The sequence below is a fragment of the Phoca vitulina genome, unplaced genomic scaffold (assembly GCF_004348235.1).
Source record: "Phoca vitulina isolate PV1807 unplaced genomic scaffold, GSC_HSeal_1.0 scaffold20, whole genome shotgun sequence".
Lineage (NCBI taxonomy): Eukaryota > Metazoa > Chordata > Mammalia > Carnivora > Phocidae > Phoca > Phoca vitulina.
Window position 1 is genome coordinate 11367374 of NW_022589723.1, and position 25597 is coordinate 11392970.

At 35.1% G+C, this 25597-nt stretch overlaps 1 protein-coding gene across 3 annotated transcripts in view; it reads right to left on the minus strand.

The window, feature by feature from the left end:
• Positions 1-25597, minus strand: part of UBR1 (ubiquitin protein ligase E3 component n-recognin 1) — a 150863-nt gene that overhangs the window by 49762 nt on the left and 75504 nt on the right. For 2 of the 3 annotated variants that reach the window (XM_032417970.1, XM_032417972.1), the window contains exons 22-33: positions 23657-23709; positions 20701-20803; positions 19809-19857; positions 19050-19204; positions 17564-17663; positions 16500-16609; positions 13140-13226; positions 12006-12187; positions 7718-7923; positions 6164-6257; positions 5012-5161; positions 1226-1323 (exon numbers count right to left, since the gene is read on the minus strand). In XM_032417970.1, the coding sequence (XP_032273861.1) occupies positions 1226-1323; positions 5012-5161; positions 6164-6257; positions 7718-7923; positions 12006-12187; positions 13140-13226; positions 16500-16609; positions 17564-17663; positions 19050-19204; positions 19809-19857; positions 20701-20803; positions 23657-23709 (1387 nt within the window). The remainder of the gene's footprint in view (positions 1-1225; positions 1324-5011; positions 5162-6163; positions 6258-7717; positions 7924-12005; positions 12188-13139; positions 13227-16499; positions 16610-17563; positions 17664-19049; positions 19205-19808; positions 19858-20700; positions 20804-23656; positions 23710-25597) is intronic. The other variant, XM_032417971.1, reaches the window with a different exon arrangement.

Below are 25597 nucleotides of genomic sequence, written 5' to 3' on the forward strand. Positions count from 1 at the left end.
CAGTGGTTTAATGCAGCTTCATTCTCAACCCTGCTGCTGTTCCTTTGGGCCTATTCTACACAAGTGCATCTTGGAGGCAAGCCCAAGATTTGTGCTGGTCTCAAAAACAGGAGATTCCCCTTCTATAGGCTCTCTCCTCTCTGGAATTTCCCCCATATTCTCTAGCTCCAAGGGGCCCTTTTCCCCAGTTCCTCTGGCCAAAATGACATGTTTCCCTCAGTTTTAGTATCCTCTGTTGTTAAGTAGATTCAGGCGACTGGGGTTACCTGTGGGGTGGAGCTGTGAGGCAAAGACAGAAAAAAATAATGAGGATTCACCCTGCCTTCTTTGGAACACAGAGGTCCCTTTTTTTCCAGTTCCTCCGGCCAGAGATACTGCTTTTCTCTTGGGATTTTACGTGTCTATATGGCCACCATGGCACTGTAGCTCCATGACTGGGGCTGACCTCAGGAGAGGGTCAGAAGATGAAAACACCACAACAGGAATTCCCTTTACACTCTCCAGTTCTGAGGGGCTTCTTTTCCTGATCCTCTGGCCAAAAAGGGGATCTCTCTTGAATTTTTTTGCTGTTCATGTCCATTGCAAAGCTCTGTGACTCAGGCTACCCTGGGGTCAAAGCTGGGAAATACAGGAGGAAAAAAACCCAGGAAACTCATTGCCAAGCATTCTTCAAATTTTGACTTCCTTCCTCAATCTGCCTGCCGTTGTTTACTTCTCAGAGTTGTTAGATAGTCTTATCTCTCAACTGTAAGGAATATATAAATGAAGTAACAGTTTTTAAATGTTGTTTTGTTATTAATAACAACATATTAATGAAATTGGTAACAGTAACGGCTAATGCCTATACTATGTACCATGCACTGTTTCACTTTACAAAGGATAACTCAATCTTTCAATCAGTACTATTATTATTCCCACCTTGCAAACAAGAAAATTAAGGCACAGAGAGGTTAAATAACTTGTCTGAGATCACAGAGACAGTGAGCTCCAAGCAGTGTGACTCTAGATTAACCACTGTCTATATTGCTTGCCAGTATAAAAATTATTTAATCAAATAAAGTGATTTAAGCCAAACTTAGTCTTGCCTTTGAAAACCTTTACTTCCTGATATTCAGCAAATCTGTATTGGCAAACCGTATTTTAGAGCAGTTAGTACTAGAGAAAAAATTAAAGACTCTGACACTTAAATCTCACACAACTAAATATAAAATAATTTTAAGCAAACCTTTGGCATGTTTCATATTATAACCTGATATTCTGGCCAGAACAGTCTGTATCCATTGCGCCAGGGTCAAAAGTTGAGCAAGAGCTTCTGCATTCTCACTGAAAAATGACATTTAAAAATTATTAAGCCATTGGCACCAACTCAAACTGAAAAGCTGAACTTGTAGAGTCTTTCTATGGATAAATGGTTGTATAAAAAAGGTCAAATTCCTTCAGATTAACTTCCTAGGTCACAGAAACACGTATGTCTAAAAATGTAGTTTTAGCATCATTTACAATAGCCACAATATGGAAGCAACCTAAGTGTCCATTGACAGATGAATGGTTAAAGAAGATGTGGTATATATACACAACAGGATATTACTCAGCCATAAAAAAGGATGAGATCTTGCCATTTGTGACAACATGGACAGATTTAGAGGGTATTATGCTAAGTGAAGTAAGTCAGACAGAGAAAAGACAAATACCATATGATTTCACTTATATGTGGAATCTAAGAAACAAAACAAATGAACAAACAAAGCAGAAAGAGACCCATATACAAAGACAAACTGATGGCTACTAGAGGGGCAGGGAATGGGCCAAAAGGGGTTAAGGGGAGTGAGAAATACAGGCTTTTAGTTATGGAAAGAATAAGTCATGGGGATGAAGGTACAGCATAGGGAATATATTCAATGGTATTGTGATAGTGTTGTATGGTGAGAGATGGTAGCTACACTTGTGGTGAGCACAGCATAACATACTGACTTGTCAAATCACTGTGTTGTACACCTGAAACTAAGGTAACATTGTGTATCAACTATATTTCAATAAAATAAATAAATAAAAGAAAAAATGTAGTTTGAGGAGGGAGGAGAATTTTACAAGTACAATGAGTAAGATACCACTCATAGGCCCAACACCTAGAAGTAACAAATGTCAATAAATGGAATCACCATTCTAGTCGCTCAAATAAAAAACTAGGTGTCATCACTGATTTCTCGGATTCTCTCACAGCCCACCTTCGAACCCAGCAGTTAGTCTTGCTGGTTTTACCTTCTAAATATAACCCAAGTTGATCACTTCTTTCTACCTCCACTGTTACTACCCTAATCCAAGTTACATTATCCCTCACCTGAACTATTTCAATACATTAACTGTTCTTCCGAAGTTTCCACAACAGTGCTTCATTATTATCTATGTATTCATTATACAACAGCCAGAAGGATCTTTTAAAATGTAAATCTGATATAACTCCTCTGTTCAAAATACTCCAATGGTTTCCCATCACACATAAAATACTATGTGTTTTTAATACTAAAAATAAAATTCTAATTTCTAACCTTATAAGCCCTTCTACGATCTGGTTCTTTGCTTGTTCCATTCCAACATACTGCCTTTCTCCTGTGCCTCTGACATGCTGATACATTCCTACTTTAGGGCATTTGCTCTTTATATTGCCTGTGCTTGGAATTCTCTTCTCCCAGAAATTAGCACTACTTGTCTTTCACTTCATTCAGGTCCCTACTCAAATGTCATTATCCCAAAGAGAAGCTCCCTGATGACTGTGTTCATAGTCTCATGCACCCCGTCTGTTTCTAGCCCTTCACCTTGCTGCTTTAGTTTTGTCATAGTATTTCTCATTTTGTATTCATATGTTTATTGTTGTTCTCTCCTTTCTGTAATATAAATTCCATAAGGGCAGGGACCTGATCCAAACTTTTATTAACAACCAAGAAGATTAGAAACAATGTTATTAAAAGGGACTGTTGAAAAGACAGTCTTGTGAAGTGAAATTATACAATGAACTGTGCCAAAATTCACATATCTGGACATAAATTTGACCTAAGAATTTTTTATACACCCTTAACTTTCACATCTTAGATTATACTCATGTTGATTTTCTAAAAACAAAAAAGGCAAATATATTCAAATACATAGGTAAGTTCAAGTGCCTAATAAAAATGTTATATATAATTATGTATTTCAGATCCTAAGTAACAAGGTGTTACTACACATTAAAGGTGTCACAGGTTCAAAGAGACCCAGTTGTAAGGATTGGTCTAACTTCAGAAAGGACTGCCCTGAAGTGTCCTGTTCTTTCTTTTTACTTTTAAAGATTTTATTTATTTATTTGAGAGAGAGAGAAAGAGAGAACCCATGAGCACGAGAGAGCACAAGTGGGGGGAGACAAGGGGAGAGGGAGAAGCAGACTCCCTGCTGAGCAGGGAGAACCTTGAGATCATGACCTGAGCCGAAGGCAGAGGCTCAGTCGAGCCACCCAGGTGCCCCTGAAGCATCCTATTCTTAAAGATATCAAGGGAAGTAGGTGCTGAACATTCCTTTAGAGAATAATTTACATGTTTAATAATCCTTACTTGGGAAACCACTGTGTAAAAAAAAAGGCTTATACAGCCTAACAAGAAGTTGGAAAAGTCACTTAATTTTATTATGATTTGTTTTTTGTCTTCATGTGTATAGTTAGGTAAGGCTTTGGAGTCAAGTCTGGGTTCAAATCCTGAGTCTGTCTTGGGACAAGTAAAAACTACTCATAGTCTCCAATTCCTTATCTTTTAAATGGGAATAACAGTACCTGCCTTTGTTAGGCTATTTGAGTATTAAAAAAATAATGTAGCAGGTGCTTGGTAGAGTGCCTAGAACATATCAATTACTCAAAAAAGATAAATGCTTCCAATGCCACCTTCTTCCTAAAAGATGACATTTTATGTCCCAATATGCTGAGTAGAAGACAATTTCCAAATCAGGTTTTCTAATGACATGGAATAGTAGAGACAGAACAACTACTTATTGACCCTGATTGCCAAGCCTATCACCCTCGAGCACTTTTGTTGTGGAAACATGTTAAAAGTGTTTTTATCAACAAAATCCTTTTCTTTAGCAAAACTTAGGTTGATTATTACAAATTCGTTGAGTTTAAAAAAAATAAAGTAACAATAATAATACTGTTATCATCATATACAACAGTGACAACACAGAAATATACAATTAAGTGTTACAGTTATCATGCTGTTAAATTCCATTTGTAAATGGTCAAAACAGAAAAGTTTAAAAACTTAGTCTAAGGGGCGCCTGGGTGGCTCAGTCGTTAAGCGCCTGCCTTCGGCTCAGGTCATGATTCCAGGGTCCTGGGATCGAGCCCCACATCGGGCTCCCTGCTCAGCAGGAAGCCTGCTTCTCCCTCTCCCACTCCCCCTGCTTGTGTTCCCTCTCTAGCTGTCTCTCTCTCTGTCAAATACATAAATAAAAAAATCTTAAAAAAAAAAAAAAAAAAAAAACTTAGTCTAAAAATTCAAAGGCTATCCAAAGATACACAATGAATCTAGTGTTTTTTTTACTTTAACACTTTGTCCACATCTCTACAACTAGAAAACTGGATCTTCTGAAAAAATAGAATTAAAAATAATAATACAAAGACTTTTAGAGAAACCAAATTCTAAAAAGTAACTCTAATGGTATCAAAGGACTATATGAAAGAAATGAATCTTCTCTGCATCTTCTCTCCTTATGTGAATGCTAAGGTAGAGATCCAAGTTCTACTGCTTTCATGGCTGTTAGAAGATACACACACAACATAACAGATTTGAGTTAATGAACATTACAGTTATTTTAGAGACCAAAAACTGGGGCTTTTCATCGTATTTAGAAAGTAGAATACAAGTTATGAAAAGAAAAAGTATTACTTACTTTAAATAGCACAAGAAACTAGCAATCTAATCAAAACAGATACAAATGAAAGGATTAAAGATAGCTTTTAAAAAAATTAACCAAAACATGAATTAAAATATACCTGTTTATCCTTTGAGGTTGCAAAGGAATAATGGGGATCACAGTATTACACAGAGACTTGCAAAGAGGGCAAAGATATTCTCCACTCTCCAAATCGAAAAGATCAACATGAATGCGCTGCTGAGAGCTCAGTTGTACAGCTTCAAAATACCTGCAAAATTCCAAGGCATGTGTCCATTCAGAATGATGCATTTATCTTTGTTCTAATCCAAGAGACAAAAATCTGGAATTTTTGCTTCAATAAACGTCTTTAGAATCTATATGCCCCAATACCCAAGTTACAATTACAGAAGAAACAGGATACTCATTCTTTTGGAGGCAAAATGGAGGACATACCATGCCAGAAACAAATTTAAAATAATTCTACTGAATCATAGCGTGGCTCCTAACTCAAAAGCATGGAAATACAATGTAGACACTACTTCCCTCAGTTTCCAACGGTCAACTATAATAGTAAAGGCTGTTACAGGAAAATTATGTATTTTAATAATGTCAAAAGGGTGAACCCTATACAAAAGATTTCCTAGGAATTATATTTCTGAATTTTTCTCTTTTAGAGGTGGAACTAGAATTTCTTGTCCTATTTTATCTCAAAGATACTTTTTATTCTGTTTTCAGAGAAATGAGACTTTTTAGGAAGAAAGATTACAGCTTCTTTTACACAAATACTGATCAAGAGCAACTAACTAGCTTATGGAGAGGAAATACAAAGGGGTAGTGAAAATTTAAAGTTGATAACTTTTTACACCCATTTCTAAAGGTGATAATGAGTATCACGCAAACAAAATTAGTAATTAAAACTGCTTCACTTATTCACATAAAAAGGAAGGAAAGAAGACATGAGAAAACATGCCTTTTTGTGTCCTTTAGTGAACTTCAATTATTCCTAGTTTCTTTCTTTTTTTTTATTTTTTTATTTTTTTTTAAAGATTTTGTTTATTTATTTGAGAGAGAGAATGAGATAGAGAGAGTATGAGAAGGGGGAGGGTCAGAGGGAGAAGCAGACTCCCTGCTGAGCAGGGAGCCCGATGCGGGACTTGATCCTGGGACTCCAGGATCATGACCTGAGCCGAAGGCAGTGGCTTAACCAACTGAGCCACCCAGGCGCCCTATTCCTAGTTTCTTTCAAGAACAGGTCAGAAGGACAACTTACTTCTGCCAGCACACCGCATGCATTACATGACCACAGCTTCCTGTGTAAGTTCCATATGCTAAGTCTGGATCCATGAAAAGGGGGTCCACGGTTTCTGGTACAGGAGGACAAAAATAGGAGGTATGTATTCATCTCCCCCATGGTCATAAAATGGAAAAAAAAAAAAAAGAGAGAGAGAGAGATTATCAGGTCTAAATTTCTAACCGTAAGTTTTCTTAGGAATGTCCAACTAAACTGCCATAGTATCTTGATAGCAGGAAATATATTCTTAATAGTAAATAAAAATTTTAGAGAAAAATAAAAGCTAGACTTCCAGGTAGGATTTAAAATTAGTATGAATTAATGACATCCTCTATTTTTGATTTGCATTTTTATTCTGAACATTAGGTTTAAGTTGCTTTGTCTTAGTTGTTGAAGTGATTTTCTATGATTGAAGCACAATTTGCTTTTGTAATTTTAAGAGTAATTTCAATTACTTTTTAAGGGATATTTAAGGCATTATAATCTACTGGAAAAATCCAAAGCAAAGACGAAGTGGCTCAAAATCTGGTTTCATTACGTATAACTCATGGCCTTGGGCAAATTATTTAACTTCTCTATGCCTCAGTTCCTTCACCTGTAAATGGAGCCAATATTGGTACCGAACTCATAGAGTTGTTGTAAGGATTAAGTGAGTAAATACACAAAAAAGCACTTAATCAGTGCCTGGCATACAGTACATAGTCAATAAATGTTAGTCTCTTTTTATCATTATTATTATTATTATTTCAAGGGTATGTTATAAAGCAGCTAACTCTGATGCAATGTAAAAAAAAAACCCCAAAAAACAAAACAAAACAAAAACCAAAAGCATTACCTAATTAGTGTTCCTGCCAAGAAAATATTTAATATGAACCTAATCTTGAGGCAACAGACAAATCCGCAATGTAAGATACTGTACAAAACAATAGGTCTGCATTGTTCAAAGAAGTTCAAAGAAGTTATCATGAAAAAAAAAAGGCTAAGTGACTAAGGCTAGATTAAATTAGACTAAAATAGACATAATAAAAGTGATGCATGAAACATGTCTGGATCCTGAAAAAAGAAAAGTCTAGCTAAAAAAAAAAGATATTTTGAGGGCAACTGGGAAAATCCAAATATGGATTAGGTGATATTCCTGAATTATTATTCATCTTTTAAAATGTTATAATGGTATGATAGATATGTAATAGATTATCCTTAGCTTTAGAAAATGCATATGGAAATATTTAGGGATGAAAGCCATATGCTTGCATCCTACCTTCAAAAGGTTCAGCAAAGAGAAGTGGAGATAGACAGGTAGATAGAGACAGACTGAGCAATGTGGCCAAGTGTAACAAAAATTAAAATTAAAAAATAAAACAAAGGAGCCAACATGGCATATAAAGACCCAGAGTCCATTTTACACATGATAAAATGTGATCTGACTAAATAAAGCTAAATACAGTCTCATTCCCAAACTTCTTTCAATATTTTTTCTAATTACATAAGTATGAAAAGAAATGCTCAAAAGGATATTTATTAAATAATACATACCCCCTGAGAGTTCTATAGGTTTTCCCCTGTTCTGGGTTAAGGCGGTGGATTTCTGGACACAGGCCGATAATACCATGGCATTATTTTCTATTTTCACCTCTTGTTCTTCTTGGCAGAGGATGCATGTCAGCACCTCCTTTTCAGTAACAGTCGGACCCCGTTTAGGACCCAAAGCAATTCTAGAGTAGTCACTGACTGCTGGGGTGCTACCAAGAGAAACGACCAGAAATGAGGACACATGTTTTGGTCACTTGTCTTTATATTTTGGTAGATTTTAAGTAACTGTAGGGCAAGAACTTTAAGGACAAAAATAGTAAAATAAAAATAACTTAGCAGTATTAGCTTAAAATCTTTCCCCTTGATTTTTCTGACTCTTATCAGTTAATTTGCTTATTAGAAAATACATTGTGTGCTGCTAAGTGCAAAAAAAGCAGATCACAAAGTAGACTGTATAATTATACTTAATTTATTGTACCAAGAAGCTGGGTTATTGTTTTTTTCTGATTATAAAAGTAATGGAGGCTTATTAAGAAATTTTGGAAAATCTGGATAAGTATAAAGAAAAAAATAAAAAGCATTATACACTCACAACCTAGAGATAACCATTCGTATATTCCCATCCAGTTCATGTTCTATTTATAACATTCTTTTTACATAATTAAGATCATACTACATATATAGATTTGCATCCTGCTTTATTCACTTGTATCTTAGTTGTTTTCTCATGTCATTAAAATTTCCTCAGAAACATTATTTTTAAATGGCTGCCCAGTACTCTTACTATATGTGCCGGTAATAGTTTTATCCATTCCCTCTTACTAGGCATTTGAGTTTCTATTCTATTTTGGTAGGCATTAAAATAAAGACTTACATCTTAATGATTTAGCAATTCTTAGTATGTACTCAATGTGTGTAATAATAATATAATAACAGCAAATATTTATAAAGCACAATTGCAATGTGAGGTATACTGTTTAAAATACTTCACATTATGTTAACTCATATAATCTTTACAACAATCCTACGAGGTAGGTCCTAATATTACCTTCCATTGTTAAGATGAAGAAACTGAGGCCTAGAGATAGTAAGAGACTTACCTAATGACTCATCACTATGAAGTAGCAGAGTCAGGATTTAACCCATGTGATCTGACTTCATTGGCCACTCTAAACTACTCTGCAATACTGCCTCTTTCCCTGTGCAAGAAGCTCCCTGAAATGTCACAGATCATTCAACAAACTGGAAATAACTTAAATGTTTATCATCCATGAAATGGAATTATATAATACAGAATATTATGCAGTTTTTAAAAGGTGCAGTTTAAAAAGCTAAGTGTGGTACAACCTCATAGGAGGTGTTCAGCAAGACGTGGGGTAAGGTTTATTTTTTTGGTTATCATAAAGACTAGGAAACACTACTGGAATGAGTGGATGAGGAGCTGGAGATGCTAACTGTCCTGCAATTCATGGAGCATGAAAAAGAACTGCTGCCCAAATGTCAAGACTGAGAAACACTGAGCTCGTTTTGTATGTAAGAACATATTGCATAGATTTCCAAGTGAAAATGACAAGTTGCAGAATGACACACATGTAATAACACTTATGCAAATAAAACCAAACACTGAATGATACAATATAATTTCTATAGTTACATATATTTGTATGTAATAGCATAATAGCCATTCTAACAGGATAAACATAAAACTTGTAACCAGAATATCTACTGAGGAAGGGCAGAAAGGGGTTCTGGGTTTAGGCCAGTGCTCAAACAGAACTTTAGCTTTATGTCTAACATTTGATTTTTAAAAGGAAAATGTGTCAATATAACTGTAATTAAAATTTTGTTTTAAAAAATATAAGAAAATATATTTGTGACTTTGGAATTGAGAAAGCCTTAAGATACAAAAAATTAAAACTCTAAAAGACTGATAAATCTGTCCTTATCAACACTGAAAACTTCTCTATGGCTTAACTTTATAATTAATAAAAGAATTGGGACAAAATACGGGAAACATGCAACAAAGTTTAGTATCCATAATTTGAAAGGACTTCTAAAGATCAATAAAACAAAAGCAAAGTATCCAAAAGAGATGGGCAAAGGATAGTAACAGGTAATTCCCAGAAGACAAAACACAACAGACTAGTGAACTATCATATGAAAAGATGCTCAACCTAATACTAACTAGTAATCAGGGAAATTCTGACTGGCACAGACTTATAATGTTGATTATATCTAATTTTTTCAAGTACTGATAATAGTAATTATTGGTGAATATGAAGGAAATAGGAACTCTCAAACACTGTTGGGAGTAGGAATTGGTAAAACTACTCTGGAGGACACTGTGGCAGTATCTATTAAAATTTCAAATAATTATGACTTAGCTCTTTCACATATTATTTCCATCCTTGAGAAGTACTTATACAATTGTACAAGAAAGCAAACAGCTAAAAATGTTCTGACACATGGTTTATAATAAGGGAAAAATGGAAAATAAGGGAAAATCAACTTAAATGCTCCAAGTCTGATAAATAAAATATTGTATATACACACTATGGACTACTATGCAGTAGTCATAAAGAATCATGTAGAATCTATACCATAGATCTATATGCAGTGACATGAAAAGATTTATGACACTGAGTAAAAAAGCAATCTGCAGAACAAAAGGCATGGTAAAATAACCTATTAAAAAACACAAAATTCATTTATGTGCACATTAATAAATGCACAGAAAGAGGTAGAGAACAGAGTTATTTATTAACAATGGTTATCTGTGCAGAATAATAAGGAATGTAGAGGATGGTCAAAGGGAACTTACTGTATTATTTGAATTGTTTTCAATGAGAACACAATTTTATGTATGCAATCAATCAGGCAATAAAAAATAAATAATAAAAATATTAAGGCCATTAATTAACTCTAGAGCACATATTTGCTTATATCCTGTTGTTTGGATAAATATATGGTAATCTCTTTCATTACTTTCTAAGGAGTATGCTGCCAATATGTAATATCTAGAGGGCTAGAACTTCTGTTGTTTAAAGTTTTGTGTTAATTTCTAGTTTTATTACTATCATCAGCCAAGGATACCTTAACCTTTATATCTTTTTTTTAATCTTTAAAATATATAGTCTTTATTCTTATCGGTACTTGTTAGCATATTCAACTTCAGGAATACAGATATATTATGTATATTGTTACTATTGTTATTGCAAAGGCACAATTTCCTAAAACTATCCACAACACACACTGTTTAAAGAGCAGTGGAAGCTTGTTTTTAAAAATAAGCATAGGAGGTATTTACAATATTTTTAATTGGAATGCTTTTAAAAGTACCCTTATTTTGCCTCATTTTCTCACTGTATCTATATAACATCCCACAGAGTTTGACTCTCAGCAGGTTAGCTGATTTCCCCAAGAGCACACCACAGTGGGACCCAGAACACTAGATTTACTGATTCCCATTTTTTTTTTTTTTAAAGATTTTATTTATTTGATAGAGAGAGACACAGTGAGAGAGGGAACACAAGCAGGCGGAGTGGGAGAGGGAGAAGCAGGCTTCCCACTGAGCAGGGAGCCTGATGCGGGGCTCCATCCCAGGACCCTGGGATCATGACCTGAGCCGAAGGCAGATGACTGAGCCACCCAGGCGCCCCGATTCCCATTTTCTAATGTGGTATCCATGACCACAACTATAGGCATTGTCTTCTTTCTCTTTAAGAAAAAATGAAAAACGAATATAAACCACCTTTTTCAGGTGAAGGATTTTTTTTTTCCAATCTGTAATAACTGCAGTCATTTTTACCAGAAATCATAAAAATGATGTGGAATATTTGAACTGATACATAAATGTGCATCTAAAAAAGCCTGTGCAATATGTAATACACTCTGCAATATATTATGTCAATATAAAAGAATATTAAAATAATAAGTTCAAAGAAACACACAAAATTACAATCAGTACTTACATTTTTTTAACATAAAAAAATAAATAAAAGAGCCTGTACATACAAGATAACAGAAGTTGATTTTGATTTGTGCCATTCCCATTTTGTATCTTTTTGTGCATAAAGCCTCTCAACAAACTATTGTGCACTTGAACTGCTTATGAACATAAACTTACATTCAATTAGTACCTTAAGAGCTTTCACTGTGCCTTTCGTAGTTTAAAAATAAATGTAATTTCTCTTACTATGAAACATATTTTGGAAAAATTTTATTTAAAATGAATACGTCATTTTCCCTCCAAAAAACTGAGTTGCTAATTTCTAGTTTTGCTTGGTTTTACCTCTCTTCCTCCATAATGGAGTCTTCTTTCCCAGACATTTCCGAGGTGCTGTCATACATGAGTTTGTGAGTTTCAATAAAGTTTTTCTGTAAGGCAGACATCTGAGCCATGATCTTCTGGCGGTGCAGTCTAGCAGCTTCAGCTTTTCTTTTCCGTTCTGCTTTTTCTTTATCATGAGTAATCTGGGTATTAAGAAGCCACAAAAATTAGGTAAGATCCATTGTTGAAATTTACATATACTGTTCAGTCAGGCAAAATTTCCTAGAGTAAGAGTCTGATAAAATTTGATTACCGCTTAAGCTTAGACTCAATCTAATGTCTCAAAATGAGCATACAGGCTCCATCATATCATACAACTAACTGCTCTTTTGGTTATTTTAATAATTCAATGTAAAAGCCCCAAGTACCTTAAATATCTAATAAATTGCATTTTATACTCAATGCAGGTAGATTAAGAAATAAAGTTGAAAGAAAAAAATTTTAAATCATATGTCAATCATTTAATCACTGACATTTAATCAATTTTACCCAATTTGATGATATCTAACAGTTACGACTAGATGCACTGCTAAGACTGAGAACTTAAACATATTACTGAGATGTATGGTGTCTTTTTGTTTATATCTAACTTAAGTCCAGTGTTTTTCTTTTAGGAGGGTTAGTTAAAAATCACAATAAAAAAAATCACAATAGTATTCTAATAATTTTAAGATTAATCAAAACCTGATTCGTTATATTATAGAAATTCATAACCTAAATATTACCGCATTTCATTGAATCTAAGATGTAGCATTATCTTACGTTCCACTAAGAAAAGAATGCTGCAGAAGTCATTATAGGATATATCCCAATTTCAGATATTAAAATATTTCAAAAATTAATAAACTATGGTATTTCCAACAGAGTTCCACTGTACATCAATTTCCTCTGCTTTTATAAAATACATATGTTATACTGGACAACTATATGTCAAATACCACTAATCCCTGTGATATAGAAACACAACGAACAAAAGAAGATGGACATCTCACAAACTTTACAACAAACAGGTTCCTTCTAACAAAAAAGCAGCAGGTCTCTTACACCAGTAAAGTTCAAAGACAGAGAAGAACATCACCATTATTATGCTATTACCTCATCATTCTTAATAGATTCTGATCCTGATGTAGTTGCTACAATTAAACAAGATTTTTCTCTTAATCGCTTCACTGTGTCAAACATCTGTGAGAAACAGATGAAATGTTAAAAGATTTGGTTAGACTGACCAGACACAGAAAAATTCAGTAATTTGATTTTGTCATCATGTCACCAAATATCTTTGACTTAAACTTGACATATATACACACACACAGTTACACATGTAAATAGTTATATAATTAGTTTAAGTATATAAAAAGTAACTCCCGACTCTGACAAACACCTCCCCTAGTTGATGAGCAATACAGCTAAGGAGGAGGTTGCAGGCAGTAAAATCAGCTGATTCCATCTGCAGATATGAGAGTACCTCTACTTTTGCCAGGGGAAAAATTTTTTTTAATTTAAAATAACATTTTTAGTACAAAGACATAAAAAGACAAAAATACAAAATGGAAAGTGAAACCCTCTCTTCCTGAAGCCAGTTGCTCTCCCCAAAATTAACTAAATTAAAGATTATTAGGGGGCACCTGGTGGCTCAGTCAGTTAAGTGTCTAACTCTTGACTTTGGCCCAGGTCACGATCTGAGGGTCATGAGACTGAGCCCTGCTTCGGGCTCCACTATGGGTGTGGAGCCTGCTTAAGATTCTCTCTCTCCCTTTCCTTTGCCCCTCCCCTGCTTTCTCTTAAAAAAAAACCAAAAAACAATTACCATTTTTTTGCAGAAAAAAAATTATCAGAATATATATTTTTCTATATTTACATATATTCTCATCAAAAGCAACCCTACCATTTACACTGTTTCCTATCTTTCTTTTTCACTTAAACATTTATCTGTGGAGATATTTCCACAATAGCTTATATAGATCAGTCTCATTCTTTTTAACAAAAATCAAAGTTTTAGCAATAGGATGGTACATCCACAAAACTTATTTTTATTTTGAAGGAGTCACATTCTCATGTGTAAAAACCTCCCACAAGGAACTTACAACACAACTTTATATTAAACATTTGGGGAAAATACCTAGTAAGTGTATGAGCTGATACTTGTACTTTTTGTCTATTTTGACAATGAACTTTGGTATTCTAAAAGAAAATAAATTTTTGGACACAGATCTCCAATATATAACATTGTATCTATAAGATATAAATGTTGAACTAAATGTAGTTCAATTTATTTTTTTTCTTTTCTTTCCTTTTTTTAAGTAGGCTCCATGCCCACTGTAGAGACCAACGTGGGGCTTGAACTCAAATCCCTGAGATCAAGACCTGAGCTGAGATCAAGAGTTGGATGGTTAACTGACTGAGACACCCAGGTGCCCCTGATCTCTTTTCTTTTCTTTCTTTTTTTTTTTTTTTTTTTAAAGATTTCATTTATTTGAGAGACAGCACAGCGTACATGAGCGAGGGGGAGGGACAGAGGGAGAGGGAGAAGCAGACTCCCCGCTGAGCAGGGAGCCCAATTTGGGGCTCAATTCCAGTACCCCAGGATCATGACCTGAGCCAAAGACAGAAACTTAGCTGACTGAGCCACACAGGTGCCCCCTCAATTTATTTTCTTAATAAGAGTTGAATACTTATCTACCTGTTTCTGTTTTGGTTTGTATTTTTAAAATTATTATATTGGCAAATTTAACACAAATACTAAATACTTGTGAATTCTACTCTAAGAGAAACCTTAATAATAACATCATTATCTTATATTATATCAAGCATGTTTAAGGAGCATCTCTAGTTAAGAAAAAAGCTGACTTCTTGAAGTACAGATCAATACAAAGATCTCCAACTGATGTAAATATGGAAAATAACCACTCCATATTCTGGTTATCAAAACAGTATCTAGCTGATCACATCAGAATTTTTTAATAAATACAGTGAGGGGAAGCTCCATAGTCTTGGCTTCATGTTTCCATGTGGAGGGTTTCCCATTAAGGTAATATTCCTGGCTTCTCTTACTACCCCTTATTCACTCCTCCCCAAAGGCAGTGGCATCTACCCAACAGTTCAAGCTTCAAATCCAAGTCATTTTTGACTCCGTGATCTCCCTCATCCTTTCCACCATTATCTATCAACAAATCCTATATATTCTGCCACCAAATTACATCTGAATCAGTTCAGCTTCTTGCCATCTGTACCTGAGCCTTGGTCACACTCATTTCTCAACAGGATTTCTGCAACAGTTTTCTTTCTTTTCTTTTTTTTTTTAAGATTTTATTTATTTATTTGAGAGAGAGATAGGGAGAGAGAGCACGAGCAGGGGGGAAGGGTAAAGGGAGAGGCAGACTCCCTGCAGAGCAGGAAGCCTGACATGGGGCTCGGTCCCAGGACCCTGAGATCACGACCTGAGCCAAAGGTAGACGCTTAACCGATTGAGCCACCCAGGCGCCCCTCTGCAACAGTATTGTAATAGTTTCCCTGCTTTTACTCTTGTCCCTTATAATCCACTTACACCATAGGAGCCACAGTGATCTTACAGAAGTAGAGACCAGATTATGTCACTCAAATCCTTTAATGGTTTCCCACTGTCCTCAAAAATAACATCTATCACTTTACCCTCACCTGTCAGGTCTTATATGATCTGGCTCTTGGCTGCCCCTCTGACCTTGTTTCCTACCTTCTCTCCCTCCCTCATTGTGCTTCAGTCATACTGGCCTTCTTTCTGGCCACCTTAGAGCTTTTGCAGTGTGGTCTCCTTTTTGTGGAATACTCTAACAGATTTTTATAAGTCTGGCTCCATGTCATTCAGTTTCAATGTCACCTCCTAAATGAGGACTTTTTTTTTTTTAAAGATTTATTTATTTACTTGAAAGAGAGAGAGAGAGAATGCGAACAAGCAGGAGGGGCAGAGGGAGAGGGACAGAGACTCTCAAGCAGACTCCGCCCTGAGTGCAAGGCCCGACACGGGGCTTGATCTCAAAACCCTGAGATCGTGACCTGAGCCAAAACCAAGAATTGGATGCTTAACTGACTACGCCACCCAGGTACCCCAAAAGAGGCCTTTCTGACTACCCATCTGAAGTTACCCTCTATTCATCTACTGAATTATCCTTTTCTTGTTCATTGACTGTACCTCAACTAGTGTATTCTCCATGATAGCAAGCACCTTATCTGTGTTGTTGAGTCTAGAAATGACCATGGCACTATAATAGGCATTCAACAGATGCTGACTGAATAATGACACAAATAAATAAATCTTAATTTATTAAAAAAAAAACCTCCACTAAAACATGAAAATATGTGAGTGACCATGAAATCAGTAGTAAATGACTTTGTAATTGGAGAATAGTGGTTTAACATTACAGGCAGAGGATTCTTCAATATTTAAACTAAGATATGGTACAGTTTATTTATCAGGTTCACCTGGAGTATCCATGTTATCATGTCCTTCTGGCCTTCTAACTGGGGAATTCCTTTGAGTTTTTCCAAAAGCATTTGTATATTCTGAGCATTCATGGCTGAACTTCCCAATCCTTTTTTAAAACACAAAAGTTACAAATCATAAATAAAAACCTTTATAATTATATAGTGTTATGTTATTCACATTGCTAACCAAAGTTCAAAATCACTCCCTTAACTACATTAATTTTTCAATGGAAGAATCTGCAATGACATGAAGTACTCCGTACTAAATTAAACAACTTGAAAAACTTGAATTATTTTAAAACTCTTAATACATTTTCCACTGGGGCTGCTAAATAAAAGCTACCTTTAATGATCTGTCTCCCGTCTTTCCTCCACTTGGCTCACTGTCTAGTAAAAGTAGTTAATGAGAACCAAAGCTCCCAAAAATATGAAAGTGGGGGCTTTTTATATCCATAAACTGAATAGGTTTAGGATGTCTTCAAGGACCTAAAAAATACAGTCCGTAAACAGAATATGAGATGTTTTTCTCCTATTGGTTTCGTAATCAATGTCCCTGGAATGTGCTTTGATGAAACTGTCTTAATGTAATAAATAAATCTAAATACATCTTAGTAAAAATCTAATCTAAACCTATCCTGTTCTGCCAGGAAGAAAACAGTGCAAGACAAACTCACTATCATTCACTTGGACGTCTACAATCATTTTATATTCAGGAACATTAATATCTTCTGTAGATGGGTAGTGTGAATGTTATGGTTGATTAAGAAGCAAATATTTGTAATACTGAGACAAAGAATGAAAGTAAGAAACCATCAATGTATGCATCCCCCACTCAAAAAAAAGGGGGGGGTTAAGCAGTGAGAAAGATTGTAGTAGGGGATTGAAAATATATTTTTATTGTTGAAAACATCAGTTAAAAACTAAAGATGCTAGGAAAAGTATTAATTTCAGAACTGTCTATACTTTAAGGAGTGGTAGATTAACACTCTGTAAGAGCTAAACTTTCACTTACAAATTCGTAATTAGCTGAAGCTATGCTGAAAATTAATACTAAAACATACTTGAAGCCTTATGGTAAAAGTCAAATGTCACTTCTTCTTCAGGAGCTTTTTGAAGCTGCTGCTTTTCTTCTAGTAAACCCAGTGCCAGAATATGAAATGCCTGAAAGAGGAATATGAAAAGATCTATAAAACTGTGCTTCCAGAGGTAAATATATTTTAAATGAAGGTAAAAATAAGCAATCTGATAGGTAAAAAAGGGGAAAAGGTTATAAACAAGCAGTTCACAGAAAGAGAAATGATAAATACACATATGAAAAATGTTCAACCTCACTTAAAATTGAAGAAATGTGAACCGAAACAAGACCATCCTGTTTTTCACCTATTAGAGTGGCAAAATTTTTAGAGTTTAGTAAAATACAGAGCTGGCTGAGGTGCAGGGAAACAGGCACTTTCCACCACACTGGTTATGTCAAAGTAAACTGGTGTAACATTTTGAAGGCCAATTTGACGATATTTATCAAAAATGTAAAGGTACAGACCTAGTATTAGGAATCAGTATGACAATACACTCAAGTATGCAAAGATATTTGTACAAGGATGTTCATTTCAGTGTTATTACACGGAGACCTAAAAATAACCTAAATGTCTATTAATAGGAGACTGGTTAAGCGAACTATACATATCCACACAATGGAGCAATCATCTATCAAGAATGAAATAGGCCTATATGTGCTAAAATGGAATGATTTCCAGAAGATACACACCTTTAACAGTGCTTATCTCCTAGGTAGGACACTAGGGGGTAGGGAGAGAAATTTTAACCTTTGATTTCAAATATATCTCCATGGCCTGAAATTTTTTACTCATGTATTTACCATTGTTATAACAAAAATTGAGATACACATTACAGTATGACCAGTATTTAGAACCTCCAGACCAATAACAGCCAAGGAAGAAAGAAAATTAATTAAATTAAATTAATTAAATTTTAAATTAAGTTAAATACCCAGTTATAGCTACCAAAGATGACACTACTAAGTAATTTATGTATAACAATATCAAGAAAAAATAGCTGCTTCTACTTAATGAGCTAATTCTCATAAAAACTCTATGAAATAATTATACTTATACCCACTTACCAGTAAAATGGAGAAATTATTCTTTGCTCCTAAATAGGAGTGGGGTAACCCAAGATTCAAGTCTGTCTTCAAATCACTACTTGCTCATAATACAAGTAAAATAAGAAATGTAGAAAATTATAATGCAATAAGGATATACCGATTTATTATTAGCAGGGCAGGCTTTTTATTTTTCCAGTATAAATGGTTCTCAAGAGTAAGGATACTAAAAACATGAGAATGTATGACTAAGGAAGTCTATGCCACATCTAAACTATTTTTAATGACCCCCAGGTCTCAGGTGCTCTAGTGTGGTTCTGACTGAAGTTACAAAGTTAGACCAAAGATCTTCTTTTCCCTGGCTCCTCACAAACCCTACGATGTAGAGACAGTATTAGAAGTAGAAAAAATATTTCAAGTATACATACCATCTGAAGCATTCCTTCAGTCCACAAGTTAGAATCTGTGTCAATTGCCCGCTCAAATATGATCCTGAGAATGTACATCATGATATCACAATTGAGAAGGTTAACCACTTTGCTGAAAGCAGGGCAGAATTCAGGAGGTGGTGGTGGTGGTAATGCTGTAGTGAGTGGAAGATGGATAGCAGAAGAGACAAACAAGTATATTTTTATTTAGGTTATCCTACATGCTAAATTGCATATGTCAAAATCATATTACACGCAACAACACATGATTTTTGTTACCTTTAGAGCAGTGAACACATCAATGTCAAGGGAAATATGTCACTATATTAATCACCCAAAATAGACTCTAATTGCTATAAATTTAAAAATTCTGTCCCGATTGATGTAAGCCATAACTTAATGTGAGGGCAAGAATTAAAGGGTTCGTTGCACTTCCATTAGTTGCCCACTCTTAAAAAACAACAAAAACAAAAACGAAAAACACTGTACGCTTCACTGATACAAAAACCACAGAAAATAGTCAAAATGAGTCAGTTCAGGGGCGCCTGGGGGTTCAGCCGGTTAAGCGTCTGACTCTTGATTTTAGCTCAGGTTATGATCTCAGGGTTGTGAGATCGAGCCGTGCATCAGGCTGTGCACTCAGAGCGGGGTCTGCTTGCCTCTCTCCTTCCCCCTCTGCCCCTCCCCCTGCTCACTCTCCCTCAAAATAAAAAAATAAAATCTTAAAAAAATGAGTCAATTCGGAATCTCACTTTTTACCTTCATCTTTGTTTTCTTGTTTTCTCCTTTTTTTCTGCATATGTTCCGCCTTTGTATTAAAAAAGAAAAAAAGAGTAACTTTAAATATACTGCTTGGCAAGCATGAAACAAATGGAATAGTTTGAAGCAGGCAGGAAAGATCCAGGAGCCTACCAAAATACATACTAAGTATGTATTCAAAATGTTACCTTGTGCCAGAAATAAAATGACTGTCCTAGGAAAAGCAACTGCAAACCAGATGAGGAACATCCCTCCTCAAGATTTTACTCCCCATTCTTTCAGTCAACAATACTCATTTAGTGCCTATTATATATTCAGGGCATCGTACTATGGGCTGGAAATTATTCAATCACATTTATAAGGACAAGTCCAGACATCACCCTAAGTGATCAAACTTAACATTACCCTTAATGGGACAAATAGACATTATGTGCCTACTGATGTGATACAATATATTACCTATATAATATTCTTGCCCCAAAAAGTTTAACTTGAATCTAACCATGAGAATATAATCAGGCACATTCAGAATGTAGGATATTCTAAAAGATCAGTAGTCCATACTCTACAGAAATGGCAATATTATGAGAGACTAAACAGGCAAAGAGACTACCCTAAATTAAAAGAGATTACAGAAACATGACACCAAATGAAGTGCAAGATTCTTGACTGAATCCTCCTCCCCATGAGACAGTGATAAAGGATATTTCTGGTAAATCAGAAAAATTTAAATACTGCCTGTACACTAGATAACATTACTATTTCTTGGGTGAGATAATGGCCCTATTAGTGAGAACCAGTATGAAACTACATAAATACCAGGAAATTTTCTGTGGAGTTAGAAACCATAAAGCATTTTAGGCTTATTTACTGAAAAGCATATCTTTCCTACCTTGCTATGCTGTGTTTTGGAATAATGATAAAAGTACATATTGAAGTCTTTCAATGATTCATCTTTCAGTTCATAAACTCCATGGCCGGACACACCTGGTTTCCTGAACAGAAAATATAGAGATGAACTGTGGTGTTCTTGTAGTATAAAATACTGAAAATAAGAACCTAAAAATTAATCAAACTGTCAAAATCTAGAAGAAATACAATCATTTATCAATTAGCTTGCTTAAACTGAAATGACTAATTTCATTCCAACAGTAAAACTAAAAACCTACACTGCAAGCTCAAAGTCCTTATAACAGCCAAGTTGTGTTTCATAATTAAGAAATTTAAATAAAGCTGAGGAAACTTATTTTATATTATACAGACCTCATTTGATTGATGCCCTACTTAATTTGCTAAGGCTTTCTAAAACAGTAGTGAGATATCAAATCGGAGATGAAAATACAGTGTTGGGGCACCTGGGTGGCTCAATTAAGCATCCAACTCTTAATTTCAGCTCAGGTCACTATCTCAGGCTCATGAGATGGAGCCCCTTGCTGGGCTTGTGCTCAGCGGGGAGTCTGCTTGAGATTCTCTGTCTCCCTCTGCCCCTCCCCCCACCACGCACGCTCTCTCTAATAAATAAATAAATCTTAAAAAAAAAGAAAAAGAAAAAACAGTGTTGAATCCTTCATACAGCACTATAAGGAAAAGCATCAAAGCCAAAAGGAATACTTCGTATTTGTTCAGCACACTAAACAGCTTTTGGTTTCTTTTGAATTTTTAAGTGAAATAGGTTACTGAGTATTATTAAACCATAAAAAAGCTGTATCCTATTTTAAAAGTTATTTAAAACCACTAATTTATGACCATAATACTATAGAAAGTAGAAATTCACTACCAGTAGGAATTTTTTGAATTTTAAGAATTAATCCACTTAAAATCTTATTTCCATTTCATGTATCTCAAAGAATCAAAGAATTATAAAATCTCCCATTCAGTATGTTGCCTTTTTGTTTTGTTGACGGTTTCCTTCACTGTGCAAAAGCTTTTTATTTTAATGTAGTCCCAATAGTTTATTTTTGCTTTTGTTTCACTTGTCAGGAGACATTTAGAAAAATGCTGCTATGGCCAATGTCAGAGAAATTACTGCCTGTGTTCTCTTCTAGGATTTTTATGGCTTTAGGTCTCACATTAAGTCTTTAATCCATGCTGGGTTTATTTTTGTGTATGGTGTTAATAGGTGGTCCAGTTTCATTCTTTTACATGGAGTTGTCCAATTTTTTTTCCCGGTACCATTTATGAGGAGACTGTGTTTTCCCCATTGCATATTCTTGCCTTCTTTGCCATAGCTTAATTGACCATATAATTATGGGTTTACTTCTGGGCTCTCTTTTCTATTCCACTGATCTATGTGCCTGTTTTTGTGCCAGTAGCATACCGGTTTTTATTATTATTATTAGTTTAATTCCAGTACAGTTAACAGTGTTATATTAGTTTCAGGTATAAAATATAGTGATTCAACAATTCCATACAACACCTAGTGCTCATCACAAGTGCACTCCTTCATCTCCCCATCATCTATTTCACCCATCCCCCCACCAAGCTCCCCTCTGGAACCACCAGTTTGTTCTCTATTTTTAAGAATCTGTTTCTTGGTTTCTCTCTCTTTTTTTCCCCTTTGTTCATTTGTTTTGTTTCTTAAATTCCACATATGAGTGAGATCATATGGTATCTGTCTTTCTCTGATTGACTTATTTTGCTTAGCATTATACTCTCCAGCTCCAGCTATGTTGCTGCAAACGGCATGATTTCATTCTTTTTTATGGCTGAATAATGTTTCATTGTATAATATATACCACCTCTTCTTTATCCATCTATCGATGGACACTTGGGCTGCTTCCATAATTTGGCTATTGTAAATAATGCTGCAATAAACAAAGGGGTGCATGTGTTCCTTTGAATTAGTGTTTCTCTACTTTTTGGGTAAATACCCAGTAGTGCGATTACTGGATCGTAGGGTAGTTCTACTTTTAACTTCTTGAGGAACCTCCAAACTGTTCTCCAGAGTGGCTGCACCAGTTTGCATTCCCACCAACAGTATGAGAAGGTTCCTTTTTCTCCACATCCTCACTAACACTTGCTGTTTCTTGTGTTTTTGATTTTAACCAATCTGACCATACAATTTTGATTACTATAGCTCTGTAGTATGTCTTGAAATCTGGAATTGTAACACCTCCAGCTTTGTTCTTCTTTCTCAAGATTTCTTTGGCTATCTGGGTTTTTGTGGTTTCATACAAATGTTAGTATTATTTGTTCTAGTTTTGTGAAAAATGCTGTTGGTATTTTGATAGGGATTGCATTGAATCTACAGATTGCTTTGAATAATTTGCACATTTTAATAATATTAATTCTTCCAATCCATGAGCATGGAATATCTTTCCATTTGTTTGTTCATCTTCTATTTCTTTTATCAATCAAAAACTTAACTATCAATAGCCTACTACTGACCAGGAACCTTACTAATAACCTAAACAGTTGATTAATAAATGTATTTTGTATGTTAAATGTATTATATACCATATTTGTACAATAAAGCTGGAGGAAAGAAAATGTTATTAAGAAAATCATAAGGAAGAGAAAATACCCTCCAGTACTGTACTGTAAAAACTCGATGTATAAGTGGACCCATGCTATTCAAACCTGTGTTGAAGGGTCAACTGTACTTACTATCTATGTCATTTAATATCATAAATGAGTATTTCTCATACACCTGTTAAAGATACTCATTTCTTCAACAAACACATACTAAGTGCTTATTGTGTGCCTCTCACTTTCACTCTTTCTAATCTGTACTCCATTCTTGTTCTTGGGAACTCAGGCAAGGACTTCAGAGCTTCTACAAAGTATCCAAAGTACAAGAACAAAGACTGGTCTATCTCTCAGAATAAGCATAAATATTAAGTACTTACTTAAATGTGGCCACTTTGTTAATGACATTCTCTAAGCCAGTTTCATTATTTTCCTGTTGAAACAATATTTTTGTCATTTTACCTTCATGTTACGACTTTTCCTTCTCTTACTGTGAACTGAAATACATTTCAACAGCATTCTTGAAGTACTTTGTAAGCAATAAAAAAAATCAACTTCCAATATAAAAAAATTAGGTCTGAAACCAATTAGCTTTGTTTTGAGGAATCAATTTCTAAACAGAAATAAAATTTATAAATAAACTACTTATGGAAGAAATTTTATCTGAGTTTGCCCTCATATATGTATACATATAGATACACACACACAAACACACACATACCTGCCCAACAGTTCAAAGAAAAAGAGCTTTCCTTTATGTAATATGTTCATCATCCACATCATTTAAGCACATATCCATGCTGTACCAACACCTAAAACTAAGGTTATAAAATAAATGGGATCTACAGCAAAACACATGTAGATGCCCAAATGTATTCCGGCTTCTGCATTATAATAATTTTCTGACTGAACATAGTCAAGATACTAAAGATACTAAAGCAAGCTCACAGATTCCTATAGTTTTGCAAAAATTATGATATTTAACTTCTTTTAAAAATAATGCACTTGGGGTAAGCAATGAAGTTAGGATATGCCCTAAAGATTTCTTTTGCAAAGTACGGTATGTGTATCACTAGTGGTATGTGAAATTATTTTAGGTTGCACACAGTTACATATTTTTAAAATTTTGAATAGTTACTCACTTATTTTAATATGAATTAGGAAAAAAAAAATCCAGAATCTAAACCTACTATTTCACTGATAGTACTGCCTAGAAAGATGCTAAGAAAAAATATAAGTTAGGGGCGCCTGGGTAGCTCAATCAGTTGAGCATCTGACTCTTGATTTCAGCTCAGGTCATGATCTCATAGGTCATGAGATTGGGCCCCACATCGGGCTCTGCACTCAGTGGGGAGTCTGCTTGAGGATTCTCTCCATCTGCCCCTCCCCCCACTCTTGTGCTCCTGGCTTTCTCTCAAATAAATAAATCTTTAAAAAAGTAAGTTAAATCTTGGGGCGCCTGGGTGGCTCAGTCGTTAGGTGTCTGCCTTCGGCTCAGGTCATGATCCCAGGGTCCTGGGATCGAGCCCCACGTCAGGTTCCCTGCTCTGTGGGAAGCCTGCTTCTCCCTCTCCCACTCCCCCTGCTTGTGTTCCCTCTCTCGCTGTGTCTCTCTCTGTCAAATAAATAAATAAAATCTTAAAAAAAAAAAGTAAGTTAATCTTAAAATGTATTAATAATTATAAAATTGGTAGATATGCAGAAATTATGAAGGTGTTATGCCAAATGGTTAGCTTGAGAATCAGTTAACAATGAAACTGGAAAAAGATACAAATATTTTTTGGGAAAAATGACCAATAGTCCAAGCTTATCTCTATTCTACTTCTCTAGAACACCTTGATAGTAGATAAGTCTAATTCTCTTTTAAGAATCATTGTTCTAATTCATAATTAAATCTCAGGAGAAAAAATATGAGACTCATAATCTTTAGAATTATTACTTCGATAATCAGTATATACAAAAACATAAGTATCACCTGCGGTGGCCCTGAGACTGCACCCTGCAGGCCTCAGTTAGAGGCAGCAGAGATACTAACGCAGGCTCACTCTGGGATACAGGGGAAGACATCAAGCCTGGAGTAGATTACCCAGTGGTCTAGAATGCTTCTATCTAACCTTTCTTCCTTTCTTCACCTGAAATCAGCCTCGCCTGACAGTCTCATGGCTCCCCCAGCTTTTCCAAACTCCCTCACCATTTTCTCTCATAGGCATCATTCCTCATAAATTCTTGTATGTTTTGGCTTGACATCTGCTTCTTGGAAGATCCAGACTAACATACTACCCAAATAGTATTTCAGGGAGCTCCCTTTTTCTCTGGAGAAA